Source organism: Xenopus laevis, chromosome 3L (genome assembly GCF_017654675.1).
Source record: "Xenopus laevis strain J_2021 chromosome 3L, Xenopus_laevis_v10.1, whole genome shotgun sequence".
NCBI lineage: Eukaryota > Metazoa > Chordata > Amphibia > Anura > Pipidae > Xenopus > Xenopus laevis.
In genome coordinates, this window is record NC_054375.1 from 130,408,263 (window position 1) to 130,424,192 (window position 15,930).

The window sequence follows — 15,930 nt, forward strand, 5'->3', positions numbered from 1 at the left end:
AATTCGATTCGAATGCTATAATAACAGACATAGTCGAAAATTTCTTGGATTGGACAACCGTCCTGTGGGCACTAAAATATAATAGAAATGTATCTAAATTAATGTATATATAAAATATAAAAAAGAAAAGGGTTAGAATCATCATCTACCACTGATTATTAGTGATGGGCGAATTTATTCGCCAGGCGCAAATTCACGGCGAATTTGCGAAATTCGCCGGCGTAAAAAAAAATGGATGGCGGCGTCATAAAAGGTTTTGCAAATTTCACTTTGCCGCAAAAATTTGCGAAACGGCGAAAAATTAGCGAAACATTTTTTGACGCCGGCGTCCATTTTTTTTGACGCCCATTCGCCCATCACTACTGATTATTTTCAGAAGTATTTAAAGGCACTTAAAGGGCATGTAAAGTCTAAAATAGAATAAGGCCAGAAATGCTGTATTTTGTATACTAAATATAAACATGAACTTACTGCAACACAAGCCTAATCAAACAAATAATTTATGCTTTCAAAGTTGGCTACAGGGGGTCACCATCTTGTAACTTTGTTATACATCTTTGCAAGACTAAGACTGTGCACATGCTCAGTGTGGTCTGGGCTGCTTAGGGATCGTCATAAACAAAGCTGCTTGAGTTTTGCATGGCTGGGAAGTAAGGCGGGGGCTCCCCCTGCTGTTCATAAGTATGATTGTTTCCCTGCTCAGCAGTTAGGGACCGTCTGACAATTCCTATCCACAGTAGTAAATGAAGGGAGAATTTCACTGCATACAGTCAGGTTTGTTATAAAAACAGTACACATTTTTTAATTAAAGTATATTGGAGATAGGTTTCTTTTTCATTAAAGAAAGTAAAAATGGGATTTTATTTATTTGCCTTTACATGCCCTTTAACTCCGAACTCTCTGATTCAATTTTTTTTTTCATTGCAGTTTTTTCCATAATAAGAAACCATTCAAGTTGTAAGTTCATTCAAGGTATAAAAAGCTCACATAACTCTAAAATTCGGCCTTTGAGAAATAACCCCCTGTATGAAAAGCATGTTGGTTGGTTTACAAACTATTCCCAAAGGCAGGTTCAAGCATGATGCAAGTATACTGGTGAGCACCAGCATTAGTACAGTACCGGTATAGTATATATTTCTTTTGGGCACAGTGAAAATAACCAGTGTGCTAATTCTATTTCCGTTAAGTAAGCTGGTAACCTGCTGCCACCAAGTGGCCTTCCTTATTGACACAAATATAGAAGTATAAATACTGTGTGTTCAATACCCCCTTATTTAGCCTGACTTCAATGAAAAAGGCTTGTGATGAACATGCATTTCCCTATCATTTTAATCCTGAAACATCCATGGTTTTTGTTCTTTTTTTTTAAAGGGGTGGTTCACCTTTAAGTTAACTTTTAGTATGTTATAGAACTTTTCAATTGGTCTTCATTGTTTATTGTTTATGGTTTTTGAATTATTCTAAGTCTTTCTAGAGTTCATGTTTTAAATATTTGATTTGATTTTCACATTGAACAACTAAAATCAATATGACAACAAATATTATGCAGATGAAGAAAATGTGTTACATTCGATACAATGGCATGTTATCAAAAATGCATACCAATCAAAAGAAAGAACAAAAGAGAATTAACTAAGCCAGTGGAGGTAAATGTAATAAAATAAAGAAAGAAAAAGCCCATTCCTCATCTGGAATGCCGGATAGATTTCCTTACACTTGAAGAAACCGCATTATTTGATCACCAGTTTTGGAGTTACAGATTTCAAAATAAGGAGACCAAGAAATTGACTTTTTGAGTTTTTACAATATCAAGTGTCTCCCTCAGATTTGGTGAAATCTATTCATAATTTTAATAAATTAATTTTAGCAGAGAGTTGGAGGATACAACATTTTAAGCTTATCCATCTAGGCTATGGAAAAATGTTTTATAAAAGTTCCTCCATTAGTCCTATATCATTTTGTCCTAAATGTGACGAGACTAATGTGTCACTTTTCCATTATCTATGGTCCTGTCCAAAGATTAACCTATTTTGGAGGGAAGTCACTAGTTTTTTTGAATTCTAGACTGGATAAAAATTAAACTATATCCGTGTTTTGCTTTACTTCATCTAGATAATCATATGCTTTCTGCAATTCTTAAGTCAATAATTTACTCTCCCATGAGAGTAAATTATTGACTACCTTTTTTCTAGCTGCTTCTAGGAAAGCTTTACAACCCCTTTAACTAAACTGGGCAAACAGGGAAATTGAAGACTGAAACCATCTGTTTACTATGGTCACTGACACCAGCAACCAGATTGGCTATGCAGCTTCCTTTTCATGTTATTTTGTATTGCTCATTATCAACACGGCTTCCTGGTTGCTATGGTGGTTAAACTCTTAGCAACCGGGTCCACTTGAAATATCCAAGCATGACTGTTGAAGAACACAAGACAAAAGCAACAGACTACAAATTATTTTATAATTCTGCTGCCTATGATATTTTAAAAGTAGTTTTAAGTTGAACAACCCCTTTAAACAGTTGGGGACAATATAAACATATGCTGATTTTATCTCTGTTTGTTTAAAACATTTTGCCTTGATTCTTTATATGTGTATTATCATCGGGATGTCATATACTCAGATATCCTCTTTGTCTGGGCAGAATATGCAATGCAGATATGGGATCAGTTATCCAGAAACCCATTCTGGATAGAGGGAGGGGAAAGCGTCGGAGGGGAGAGGGAGAGCGCCGGAGGGAAGAGGGAGGGGAAAGCATTGGACGGGAGAGGAAAGCGTCGGAGGAGAGAGGGAGGGGAAAGCGTCGGGGGGGGAAAACGCCAGAGGGAAGAGGAAAGCGTCGGAGTGGAGAGCATTGTAGGGGAGAGGGAGGGGAAAGCATTGGAGGGGAGAGCGCTGGAGGGGAAAGAAGAGGGTGGGGAAAGCAGCCAACATGGACTAGGGGTTGGCAGAAGACAGGTACCTGCCCAGTACCCCCCTTTTGTTGTGCCTACCCCTAGTTCCTACCCTGCAAGTAAGGTATGAAGATCCAAATTACAGAAAGATCAATTATCTGGAAACCCCCAGGTCCTGAGGATTCTTAGAACGTCCTATACCAGTATAAAATATGAGTTTTTTTAACCAGTTTAACTCAAATTTATCAGAAAAAAAGTCAATGCTGAAAAGTTCATGTTGAAGATGTAGATTTATTTTTCAGTTGCATAAGTATATAAATAGGATAAACATACAATATATCACATGGAAACATTCAATAAAAAAGCAGCGTATCTATGTGTATTGCTAGGTATAGAGAAGATGCACAGAGAGAGAGAGAGAGACACTAGCTGTGTTAGGGAGTGCAATCCAAAGTCACAATATACCTGTTGGGGGCGCTGATCCCTTCAAAGCACTCCATATGCAGCAGTGATCAAGGGCAATCCCCTTCCAACCCCATATACAGCTAGCAGGCCAGCTTAATGTTTCAGAAAATGTCCTGTACTGTGCAACCAAGGGTGTGAGAACAGTTGAACTATCTATATGGGAAAAGCAGTGTCGTGCAGCGATCTGTAAGTCACAGTCGGGCCTGAGACTCTCTGAAGAGTAGGAAACAATTCTGAAATTCTTCTATTCTATAAAAGATCGTAACCCTGCCATACCATGAACTCAAACGTGCACAGATAAAACTGTTGTAGGGGGAAAATAATATTGACATTATGGTGAAATAATATAACACTCAATGAAATTATTTCACTGATTATGGGTTTATGGGTAAAACAAAGATTCAACTCTATTTTGCGTATCTTGACAGCGCTATATAAATAAATGATGATGATGATTTTGCCCTAGAGAACAGCAGATGAACTAGATCTAGTAGTCTTAAAGCACAAGTGATGAAGACGAACTAGGAGAATGGGAAGAACACACGCATTTACATACACTCTGCATTAAATGTAACCGGGCATGTAACAACAATTATAATAATGACGACTAAAAAGAGAAAAATGAAAATGCACCCAGCACTTCCGCAGAGCTCCTCGGGACAGAGCAGCAAAAAGCATTTTATTTGGTTCCTTAAACACTGATTTATATCCACTCAACTGGCGTTCACAGTATATTCTCATGTAGCTAAAACAAATTCACAATTCTATACATTTTTTTTTACATTTTACAAAAAAAAAAACAAGTGTATAAATGAGTTTTTTGTTCATGTTGTGCCCGTTCCCCAGTCATTGCATAATGAACGCGACACTACAGTTGTGTAACCAAATCACAGCAGGTCTCTGCAACAAAATGGCATCACAGGTCCCTCTGTTTCATTGCTATATCTCAGAAGTGCCCATACTTATACTAATGCGAGGTCTACTTTTAGCGATGTTGTCCCATTATCATCTACATCCATTAAAGCATTTTTAGCATTCTGTTCCATGAAAAATATTACTTAAATATTATACTGATTTACATTGCTATTCTTAAAGGGGAACACCATACAAACATAACTTAAGCTTTTAGAATAGTAAACATAATTTCAAGCAACTTTGCAATATACATCAATTGAAAAATATGCAGACTTTTCATGATTTTTAATGGTTTGAATCAGTTCCCTAAGCCTAGCCTCCTGCTGATCTGTCTGACTACTTTGCTGAGCTGGCTGACAACTGTTACTTTGTATCAAAAGCCAGCTGTGCCCAACCTGCATCCTCCAAACCCCACAATTCCGTGCACAAGTGATTTCAATAAGTAATGGAACATCACAGTGCAATGCATTGTGGGTTATGTAGTTCCTGCATGCTGTCTGTAAGCTGTGGAGAAGTTGTTTCACTTTGTAACATAAGTGTTTAGTCCCTCCTTCCCTGCCAGGATTTCATATAATGCAGAAAGAGAAGAGCTGTTTCAGTAAAGAACATGGCATTTATTCATACTTTTTGAAGAAACAGGTAACTGTGATGGGGGTATTAGGGGTTTCTATGTTATATGGGCCTCTTGATCAAATTTTGGTTTGGAAGCCGGAGTTCCCCTTTAAGAAACAACTATTTCTTAGTTGTTTCTTATGTATTATGTTTAACATAATAAATATCTGAATGAAAAGCATAAAATAGAAGGATAATTTAGTCAAGCTGTTTGTTGACAGTGTCTTGAGATCTACTGATCACCAGCTAAAGGTCTATTGGTTGATCCCGATCTACCTGTTTGGCACCCCTGCTGTATCTGTATCAACCTTAAACTTCTGAGGTCTTGTTTGGTTTGCATTTGTGAATATTTCTTACATCCCTCTCATTCTATACTTAAAGATGACCTATAACCTATTCCTTTCTTGCACTTTTCCTTTTCTATGCTGTAAAATAAAAACACAGCTTACACATTCCCCATTTTCTTATTGAATATATATATATATATATATATATATATATATATATATATATATATATATATATATATATATATATATATATACCACTTGGTGGTGCAATCAGATTTCCAATTGAAGCGTTAGAGAAAAGCAATAAATGTCCATAGGGAATGGTGCAGTGGAGTCAGGCATAAAGCCTTTGGGACACAAAGCAACCATGGCTCCCTCCCTATTGACTTGAATGGGAAACATGCAGGTTTAAGTGTTCAACAGAGCATTTTTGGGCTAAAAAACACTTACCTTCCCCACATTCAAGCCTGCTAGAGGTGAGCCAAGACATGCTGCCTGAAATACGGTGTGTATACCATTTCCCTAATGAATAGATGCATATGTACAGAGGAGGAATGTTTCATGCTTATTCTAGGGTTTTTTGTTTTAAAGAGAAGGAAAAATCCCTTTCACACAGCAGCTGCCACACTGTGGTATAGAGGGGCCATAGCAATGAATGGAGAATCAAGCCAGGAGAACAGTTAGCCATGTTTTGAACACTATTTGGGGGTCTGCATGAATGATGCAATACTAATCCAGCCTACATATACATTATTATATATTTATTTTAATATTTGTTTTAAGAGTGTACTATAGACCTCGTTTCTGGTGAGTCCTGTTATCAAATAACTTTGGACTTAGTCTAGTGATGTCTTAAAAAAAAAAAAGTTCCGTCGGATTTAATAACCAATATTGTATATGCATTTCTGCACATATTTCATATTTATCTCCCCCAATTTCCACTCTATATTATCTAAAGTATCAATTTTCCAAGCAGGAATGACACAATAACATTAAAGTACATTTAAATTCTAGTAGGCGAGTGTAATATTCTGCTTTCAGGACTGATTAGATCTCTTCTTCAGGCATAGCTCATATCATATCTCATGCCTTTTCACTGGCTTTGTATTATCTTTGAGTTTAAATATTGTGTCCTATTTGCACAAGTATGCTTTGAATTTCACAATTTGCTTTATCAACAAAAATGTTACATATTTTTAGTAGGGATGCACCCAAAATGTGAGAATGTGGATTCGGCCGAACCCCCGAATCCTTCTCCAAAGAATATTACTCTCTACATCATACTAAAAGTTAACCCTGCCTACCCAAGGTAAATAAAGAGTGTTCTTGTCCAACTTCACTTATAGCGGATACCGGAAATAAATATATATAAATATATATTATATAAGTATAGTCAAGTCTAGTGCACTCAAAAAACGCCAGTAGTAGCTTTTTGAATGTAGGGGGCAGAAACGTTGAATAAAATCATTCTTTGCACACTTTGAGCAAGACCTGTGAGTGCACACACACACATACATATTTATATATATCATTGGGTAAATTAATGTTGATTTTCCCGAAAATAAAAATATTTAACAATATACAACACAAAAAGGAACAACTTTTAAATAAAAAAAGACAAGTATTGTGGACCAAGCAAACAGTAAACATTATAAATCTTCTCTTTATCAGACCTGCGGAGCCTTCATAAAAACAGCTTACAAGAAGTGCCACTTGCCTTTGAGGATTTGGTTATACCATGTAACATATTGACAAATAAATGAAGTCATGGTAAGTGGATACAGTCATTGAGTACATATGGACACAGCCACATGGAATGACATCTCAATGATAGGGAATATCAAGGTATTTGTTTGTAATAAACACAGTCCTGAAGTGCATTAACATGGCCGCTACAAGCCAAAAACTCAGCACCACCCTTTTGCTCGCTGTATTTTGCCATGATTTCAGACTATTTGTCCTCATCAGTGTTCATAACAAAAAAGGTTTAATTTAAAAACATACCTCACAAATAAAAATTAATTTAAAATGTGAATATATACAATTATATATTATAGCACTGCAAGCACACCCAAACTAGGGCTTGGTGCAATAAGAAATCAAATCAAATGAATGAAAACAAACTAATAAAGCAGTGGTCACTCATTTAACATTTAAAAAGAGGAGCTGTTAAAGCCCATGCCCAAAATGTGCCCATAGCTGCAGCTCATATCCTATAGCACCTATCCCAGACACATCAAGCCTATGGCAAAACATGTATATTGTGCTAATGCTTCCTCATTGTGCTACTTGCTGGGAGGCCACGGTTTCATGGTTAAGGAGTGCCATAGCAAGCATACTAGTAATACTAGTAATATCAATATATATTATATATATTTATTTGTCAGTTCTGCTGTACCCCTAGGCTGGGGCAGATGAAATAAAAGATGGGCTATCGCTATGGAAATTATGTAAATAGTTGATCTATTTAGAGCTTTCTATTGCAACAACAGATTTGCTTTTTGAAATCCTCTCTTGCCTTCTATAAGATTAATTCATTCTTCAGGTAACTTATAATATCCGCATTATAATTTCCAGGGGTATTTTATTTATTATAATGCACAAGTTTCAGTGAGTCATGTGACTAGGGTTGCCATCTTTTCCAAAAGGAACAAAAGAGGGCATTCCTTGATGCAAAAGGGGTGGAGCCAAGCAATGTGCCTCAAAAGGGCAGAGCCACATAGAGTGATGGTCAGAAGGCCGAAAAAAAGGTAAGTTCTAATCGAATTGAGGGCGGGCCAAAGGCTTTTTTTTTTTACGGGTATTACAAATTTACCAGCAACTACATTGCCTGTAAATTTTTAATACCGGCCCGGGTCTTGGCAGGTGTTTTACCGGCCGGATGGCAACCCTACATTTGAAAGAAATCACATCACTACTCACCGTTTATAACTGATGACATCAGTACTCACCGTTTATAAGGATATAATTTACAAGATATTCATGGCTTTTGTGTATTATATATATATATATATATATATATATATATATATATATATATATATATATATATATATATACATATACATATATATACATATATATATTTATACATATATACACAAACTACTGGATAGGCGCACTCAGAAAACAATGGAAATGCCTAGGTGCTGGAACATATATCAATATCAATAGAGCAAAGAAATCCGCACTCATAGGTCTTTTATGATGAAAAAAATGGGTTTATTCAACGTTTCGGCTCTTAGACTCGAGCCTGATGAAGGCTCGAGTCTAAGAGCCGAAACGTTGAATAAACCCATTTTTTCATCACAAAAGACCTATGAGTGCGGATTTCTTTGATATATATATTATTCACCTGTTTCAAGCCAGTTTCAACCCTTCTTGTGCTGTAAAAATACAACCCAAACAAAGTCTCTGTATGAGATGCCCAACAGGGTTAGAACTGTTAGGCCAGTGAGAAACTAGGACCTGTAAATATGGGACAGTAAAAGGAACAGAGGGGACAAGAAGGGAAGGACACAGCACAAAATGTTAACACAGGGAATGGATCTGTTTTGTTGTTGATTTTTTTTGTCCAACCCTCTCCAGCTGCAAAAGAGTCTTCTCTGAGAAGGAGCAAAATACAGCATCATTGTACAGTAATGCCAGTTTTGCCGGTTGGCAGGTCTTTGGTTGAAAGCAGTGGCTTATACTCCATTGTCATTTCCCAAGATTCCCTTTTCCGTTAAGTGGGACTTCATTGTGTTGAAGATGTTGATTTGTTGGTCAGGACGCAGAGTTAGGAACTGTTGGATTAATTTACTTGGATTGGGGCCTCTGCAAAGAAAAGGACAAGATATGAGTACTGCTGGCATGTTACAATGACCCTCTGATATGTACATTCTTTGATTTGCAGATCTAAAACCACTTTGTTATATCCTTATCATCATATTTTATGGTGATATACGCTGTTCCTTAATGATTACCTTTTCCTTTTGCTGACCACTAAAGCAACATGTATAAAAGGGACAATGCAGATGACTCGAGTATAGCTGTAAGTTTCCGTGTCCATGTGTTTTTTGGTACACGAACAAAGGTCTTACCTGATGAAGCTGGCAATGTACACATTCACGAATGTCGCCATCAGATACTGACAGTCGAATCTGTCCATGATACCTCCATGGCCTGGGATGGTGTTGGCAAAATCCTAAGATTAAGAATACATTTGTAAGAATTAAATGTACAGTTGAAGCCATATTTCTTATTCCTTAAAAAACCATATTGTGTTTAATCAAGGAAAGGTTTAAAGTAAGTAAGCGTTATCAGAAAGGTCTTTATAAATACACCAGTACACCCTCAAAGTAATGCTGCTCCTCTGTCAAAAGAAACACATTTCTTTCCTTCTATTGTGTGCACATGGGCTTCTGTATCAGACTTCCTGTTTTCAGCTTAAACCTCCAGGGCTAGGGCTTGAGCATGCCCAGTTTGCTCCTCTCCTCCTCCCTGCTGTAAACTGAGCCCAGAGCTATAAGTGAGTAGGGAGAGACTTAGGCAGAAAGTGATGTCACACCAATCTACTATCTATTTACTCAGGTATGGTAAAGCATTCTGTGGAATAAAGCTCAATGAATGAAGCTTCTGCAACATGAATTCCCACATCTATCTGAGGGAAAGAAGTTGGAGTTATAGGATTTGAAGGGATTCTGTCATGATTTTTATGGTGTAGATTTTATTTCTAAATTACACTGCAAAAAATTCCCTCTACCATATAAAATGTAATTCCTGAAGCAGCAAGAGTATTTTTTTGTTGTGATATTGGTGTGTAGGCAGTCATTTCAGGTCACTTTGCTTGATTATGTGCTTTCAGAAAGAGCCAGTGCTGCACTATGGAACTGCTTTCTGACAGGCTGTTTCTCCTACTCAATGTAACTGAATGTGTCTCAGTGGGACCTGGATTTTTACTATTGAGTGCTGTTCTTAGATCTACCAGGGAGCTGTTATCTAGTTACCTTCCCTTTGTTCTGTTGTTAAGCTGCTGGGGAGGGGTGACAGCACTTAAATTTGCAGTACAGCAGTAAAGAGTGACTGAAGTTTATTAGAGCACAAGTCACATTGAATGGGGGTTCCTGGGAAACTGACAATATGCCTAGCCCGTGTCAGATTTCAAAATTAAATATAAAAAAACAGTTTGCTCTTTTGAAAAATGTATTTCAGTGCAGAAGTCTGCTGGAGCAGCCCTATTAAATGATGCATTTTGAAAAAAACACGTTTTCCCATGACAGTATCCCTTTAAGGGAATTGCAATATATGGAATAAGTTTACCTACAATGGGTTAATTACTATGAGATGTAATTGTCATGCTTTCATAGAAGTTAAAATGCCTTACTTTAATCTTAAAAGCTCTCTTAAATCCACTGGCAAAGAACCCACCAAACGGACCAATGAGCGAGGCAAAGGTTGAGAGAGCAATGCTGTGTATCTGGAAAGGGTACATCCAGACAGTTTTCTGCAGGAGGAAAAAGACAGAGATTAAGCATTTATTCTGTGCATACAGTGGATATATGAGCCATTTAATGCAGCCGTTTGTTTCAGTGCTTCCACATTGAATTGCTCAGCTGAGCACATGCAGAAGGTCATACAATTTCTAAAGTGCGTACCCAGCCAATGACAGAACGGAACAGTGCAGGTATGTGATACTCCTGAAGTTGGAACAGCTCCGAGGGTTCACAATCGACTGTGAATCGGTTAGTATCATTGTTAAACTCCACTGGGCACACAAAGTAGCTGTAGCCAGCCATGACGTAAGAAAGCTAGAAAAGAGAAACACAACAGATGAACACATCCTGCACCTACAAGAGAATTCTGAGGATTTTTTACATTTGCTGTATTTTGTTCTCATTAATTCTGTTCATATGTGATCAAGCAGGTTTCACTGACCACTATTTCAGGTTCATTCAAGGGCAGTGCAATTCCTAGTCAAACTGCTAACATGTAAGGACAGAGAAGCCAGCGTATGATGTTGTTAGGCTCGACTGCTTTTATCAAATTACATTTTCCTATGAAATAACAACAGTCTTGGGAGACTTACCAACAATCCAAACACTACGGTGGAAAAGAAGCCTCCAATAAAACCTTCCCAAGTTTTCTTAGGTGACAGCTGTAGGGATAAAAGAGAACTGTTAGTAACATGACGTTAGTAACATGACACAAGAGAGTGGTTTCACACTGAACAGAATTAGGAGATTGTTACTAGTTTATACTGCTACTCAGTAAATTTTACCTTCTTTCTGCTCTTGCCTTTTTTTCCCACGGCAAAAACAAATTAATATATTCTATGAGCACTGGGGACTTTTTTTAATCTACTTTGGAAATACTACGGTATCAGCTTGTAGCACTATAGACTATATTTAAACGTCTATATTTACAATCTTAGTGTATATATGTCTTTGGGCTCTTGTGATTGGTTACAAGTAGAGAAGGGGGATGGTGGTTAGTACAAATTATTCTCACAATTTATCTCCGATTCTCAGTGGTTGCTCTGTGCTGCAACTGCTAAATGTGATCCAAATATAAATGAAGGAAAATGAATTCCAGCAGAGATAACTGCAAACAAACTTTTATTCCAAGTAGTGGCAAACAAGTCATGTTTCGGGTACAATACCCATTTGTCAAGTGAATAAAGGGGTGATTCACCTTTAAAGGGATCCTGTCATCAGAAAACATGTTTTTTTCAAAACGCATCAGTTAATAGTGCTACTCCAGCAGAATTCTGCACTGAAATCCATTTCTCAAAAGAGCAAACAGATTTTTTTATATTCAATTTTGAAATCTGACATGGGGCTAGACATTTTGTCAATTTCCCAGCTGCCCTGGTCATATGACTTGTGCCTGCACTTTAGGAGAGAAATGCTTTCTGGCAGGCTTCTCTTTTTCCTTCTCAATGTAACTGAATGTGTCTCAGTGAGACATGGGTTTTTACTATTGAGTGTTGTTCTTAGATCTACCAGGGAGCTGTTATCTTGTGTTAGGGAGCTGCTATCTGGTTACCTTCCCATTGTTCTTTTGTTTGGCTGCTGGGGGGGGAAAGGGAGGGGGTGATATCACTCCAACTTGCAGTACAGCAGTAAAGAGTGATTGAAGTTTATCAGAGCACAAGTAACATGACTTGGGGCAGCTTGGAAATTGACAAAATGTCTAGCCCCATGTCAGATTTCAAAATTGAATATAAAAAAATCTGTTTATTCTTTTGAGAAATGGATTTCAGTGCAGAATTCTGCTGGAGCAGCACTATTTGCTGCATTTTGGAAAAAAAGTTTTTTTCCCATGACAGCATCCCTTTAAGTTAACTTTGAGTATGTTATAGAGTGGCTAATTCCAAACAACTTTTCAACTGGAATTCATTTTGTATTATCTTTAGTTTCTTAATGATTTGACTTCTTCTTCTGACCCCCATTTAAAAAAAAAACCAAATACTGTGTAAGGCTTTACAGGTTTTGTTATTTCTACTTTCTATTCAGGGGCTCTCCTATTTATATGCCAGTTTCTTATTCAACTCAATGATTGCTAGGGTAATTTGGACCCTGACAACCAAAATGCTGAAATGCTGCCATGATTTAAATTTCAGAAATTAGAGTCAACTAACCTTGATGAGAGGTGTCCGACCAAAAAAGAATCCAAACATGTAGGCCATGATGTCATTACAGATCACACAGGATATTGGAACAATAAACCTACAAGGAGAAAATATTGGCTCAGAAAGCAGACACAGTACAGCATTTTCAGGTGGAAAAGCGCAGGACCCTTTGGACAGGAAGTCAATCGGGGTCATTTATAAACACTGGGCAACCAATCAAATCCAAATAGGGTAATTTATAGCAATCAATCAAATGTTTACTCTTTATTGTTCTGCCTGCAGCTGGCTGAATTAATTAGTGATTGGTTGCTATGAGTGCAAATGTGTCCAGTGTTTATAAATTAACTGTCAGTCACTACACAGGAGGGCAGATTTAGGCCCGATAATGCACATTCAGGAGTTTTTGTGCTGACATCTGCTCACTGTGCAGACCCATCACCCAAGATAATTATTCAAAATCCTATTTTTATCACATAAGTCAAGCAAAATGAACTTTAATTACATTATATAAATTATCTGAATCTTGATTTCTTCAGTCCGGTAATTCATAATTATAGCAAGCAGGCAGGAGCCATTTTGTGGACAGTGTTATTAAAGCAATACCGACACATTCCTATAAAAATCATAGGAACGTGTCAGTATTAAGTATGTGCTGCACCCGGAATAGTTCCCCTCAATGCCGCCCCCAGCCCGCGAACCTGCATGAACCCAACCCTCCGACATTGCTAAAAGAACTTTGGTGCTATTTCAGTGATGCTGGGCTGGGGGGGCGGAGCGATCCTTCCATAGGGTAATTACAAATTAAAAAAAGGACTTCAGCCTATGGAAGGATCGCTTCTCTCCCATCCCAGCATCAGTGAAGCAATACAGAAGATCAGTTAGCTGTGTCCGCCGGTCTGCTGCACCAAGGTTTGCGGCGCTGGGGGGGAACTATTGTGGGTACAGAACATACTTGATACTGTTCCTATGATTTTTTATAGGATTGTGTCAGTATCACATTTAAGGCAAGCCTCAAATCATCTCAGAATCTTGTTTGTGCACCAGAATGGGGGACCTGATGTCCATCCCCATGCCCTGGTTACACAATTAAACGGTGAAGAGAACTGGGGGAATGTGGGGAGAGCAGTGACATCTAGGAAGTGCTGAATGGAAAGTGAAAGTAATTGCCCGCCCCGCCTAAGGCATAGAGGAGGGACAGACAATATTTGATTGACTGCTGAGATTTTTAAATGAGCTTACAACAGCTATGAATGCTTTAATAAAAAATAGAAATTGGATTTCACGTTTCATTTGAAAAGGACTTTTATTATACAGATTTTTGTGGCTGGGTAACAGGTCCACTTTAAGTCTATGACACGTTCGCCATTGTTTCTCTATGGTTCTTTAAGTGAGAATCCTCCCCCTCCTTTTAAAACTTACTCCTATAATAATAGGAAACACTCTGCTTATGATGTGTCATTGTGCCCTTAACATACATAAATATATTAAATCTGGACCCCCACTGCAATGGAAATTTTTTTAAAAAAAATGGATAAAATCAGGAGGTATCATGCCAATGATGTTATCTTTTGAGGTGTAAGGAAAGTTTATCACATTATAAAGAATGCAACAAGCAAGTGACACAACTGCATCAATAATGCACAGTCAGTTGTTTGAGACATAGGGGAATATTGAACAGAACAGAAGGGGATTCTCTATGCAGACTCGTTCAACTAGGTAGAAACAGTCTGTTCTTGCACAATGTCTTCCTTGTATTTAGCAATGTTATGTTTCAGATCGGCATGGGGGAGCCCTGCAGTCAGTCAATCTGCTTACCAAATCAGCAACATGGACTTACCAAATCATTCCCTCAAACAAGTTGTGAATAATGAGGTGTGACTGAGTAACAACGATCAGAAGAGTGACGTGTGTCCAGCCAAACTAGAAGAACCAGAACAAAAAATACATGAAAGTTTTCAGATGAACAGAGATGGTTATTAAAAAAAAAAAAAAAAAAAGCAGTTTACCTTTAAATTCACATTTAGCATGTTTCAGATTAGCCTATAATCCTTTTATAGCTGATCACATTTATTCAATTTTGAATAATTATTATTATTAGTATTAATTAATGGAATTAATATCATACGATTTTGTCTCCTTCCACAATGCAAAGGCTGTTAGGGTAAAAGTGAGCCTTCATTGCTGACCCCTTAGTTTATCCAGCCACTCAGCCTGCAGGTCAGATATCATATAACAGTGGCCATACACAGGGATGGCTAAATGCTATTGCTCTAGGCCAGCAGCCGTAGCAACAGGAAGAGCAAGTAGAATAGGTTATAAGCTGCTCCTCTTTGTTTCCGCTCCTGCTCATGAGCCTTGCACACTCCAACAAGGTAAATCAACAGGTGAAGTTTTTGGTGTGGACAAATCCTTTGCAATATGATAGGATAGTGAAATGGTCTGACGGAACAGATCCAAGCGAAGGCCAAATTACACGTGATCCCTCATACGCTTTTCGGCCATTTAGCTGCCAGAGAAGGAGTACAATCAGCCCCTGTATGACTTGTCTAAGAATATACCACCTTAAACACCACCTATCAGAGACTCTCTATTGCTGGCATAAAAGATCCATTCTACGATCCAAAGTGGTCTTTTGATATATGCCATAATGCATGTTCACTGGCAACGTGTGAAGTTGCGAGATCAAAAGGCACTGGAATCAGAAGGGGTAAAGCTCCAACTCTAGTAGTTTGCATCTGGTACTGCTAAATTCCAAAGATATTTGGCATGGTAGCCACATTTATTACATACGTGGTAAAAAAATATATATATATTTTAGGGAGAATTGTCACCAAGTTTTACTCTACACTACAGCAGGCAACTAATCTCCTCACAAAGCCCAAAACTGCCAGGCGACGCACAAGCTTGATATAAAACTCCCCTACTGATGGGAACAATTTTTTCCACTTTTATATTTTTATAGTTTAAAGGGGTTTGTTCACCTTTGAGCAAACTTTTAGTATGATGCAGAGAGTGATATTCCCAGAACATTCGCATTTGGTTTTCATTTTTCATTATTTGTCGTTTTTAAGATATTTGGCTTTTTAGTCAGCAGCTGTCCAGTTTGCAATTTCAGCAATCTGGTCGCTAGGGTCCAAATTCC

At 37.7% G+C, this 15,930-nt stretch overlaps 1 protein-coding gene across 1 annotated transcript in view; it reads right to left on the reverse strand.

Annotated features, from left to right (window-relative positions):
- Positions 1 to 8,458: 8,458 nt before the first annotated feature.
- Positions 8,459 to 15,930, reverse strand: part of cds2.L (CDP-diacylglycerol synthase 2 L homeolog) — a 35,254-nt gene continuing 27,782 nt past the window's right edge. Inside the window, exons 7-13 of the mRNA XM_018253417.2 lie at positions 14,626 to 14,708; positions 12,798 to 12,885; positions 11,244 to 11,312; positions 10,813 to 10,965; positions 10,542 to 10,661; positions 9,259 to 9,362; positions 8,459 to 8,992 (exon numbers count right to left, since the gene is read on the reverse strand). Of these exons, the coding sequence (XP_018108906.1) occupies positions 8,863 to 8,992; positions 9,259 to 9,362; positions 10,542 to 10,661; positions 10,813 to 10,965; positions 11,244 to 11,312; positions 12,798 to 12,885; positions 14,626 to 14,708 (747 nt within the window). The 3' untranslated portion in view covers positions 8,459 to 8,862. The remainder of the gene's footprint in view (positions 8,993 to 9,258; positions 9,363 to 10,541; positions 10,662 to 10,812; positions 10,966 to 11,243; positions 11,313 to 12,797; positions 12,886 to 14,625; positions 14,709 to 15,930) is intronic.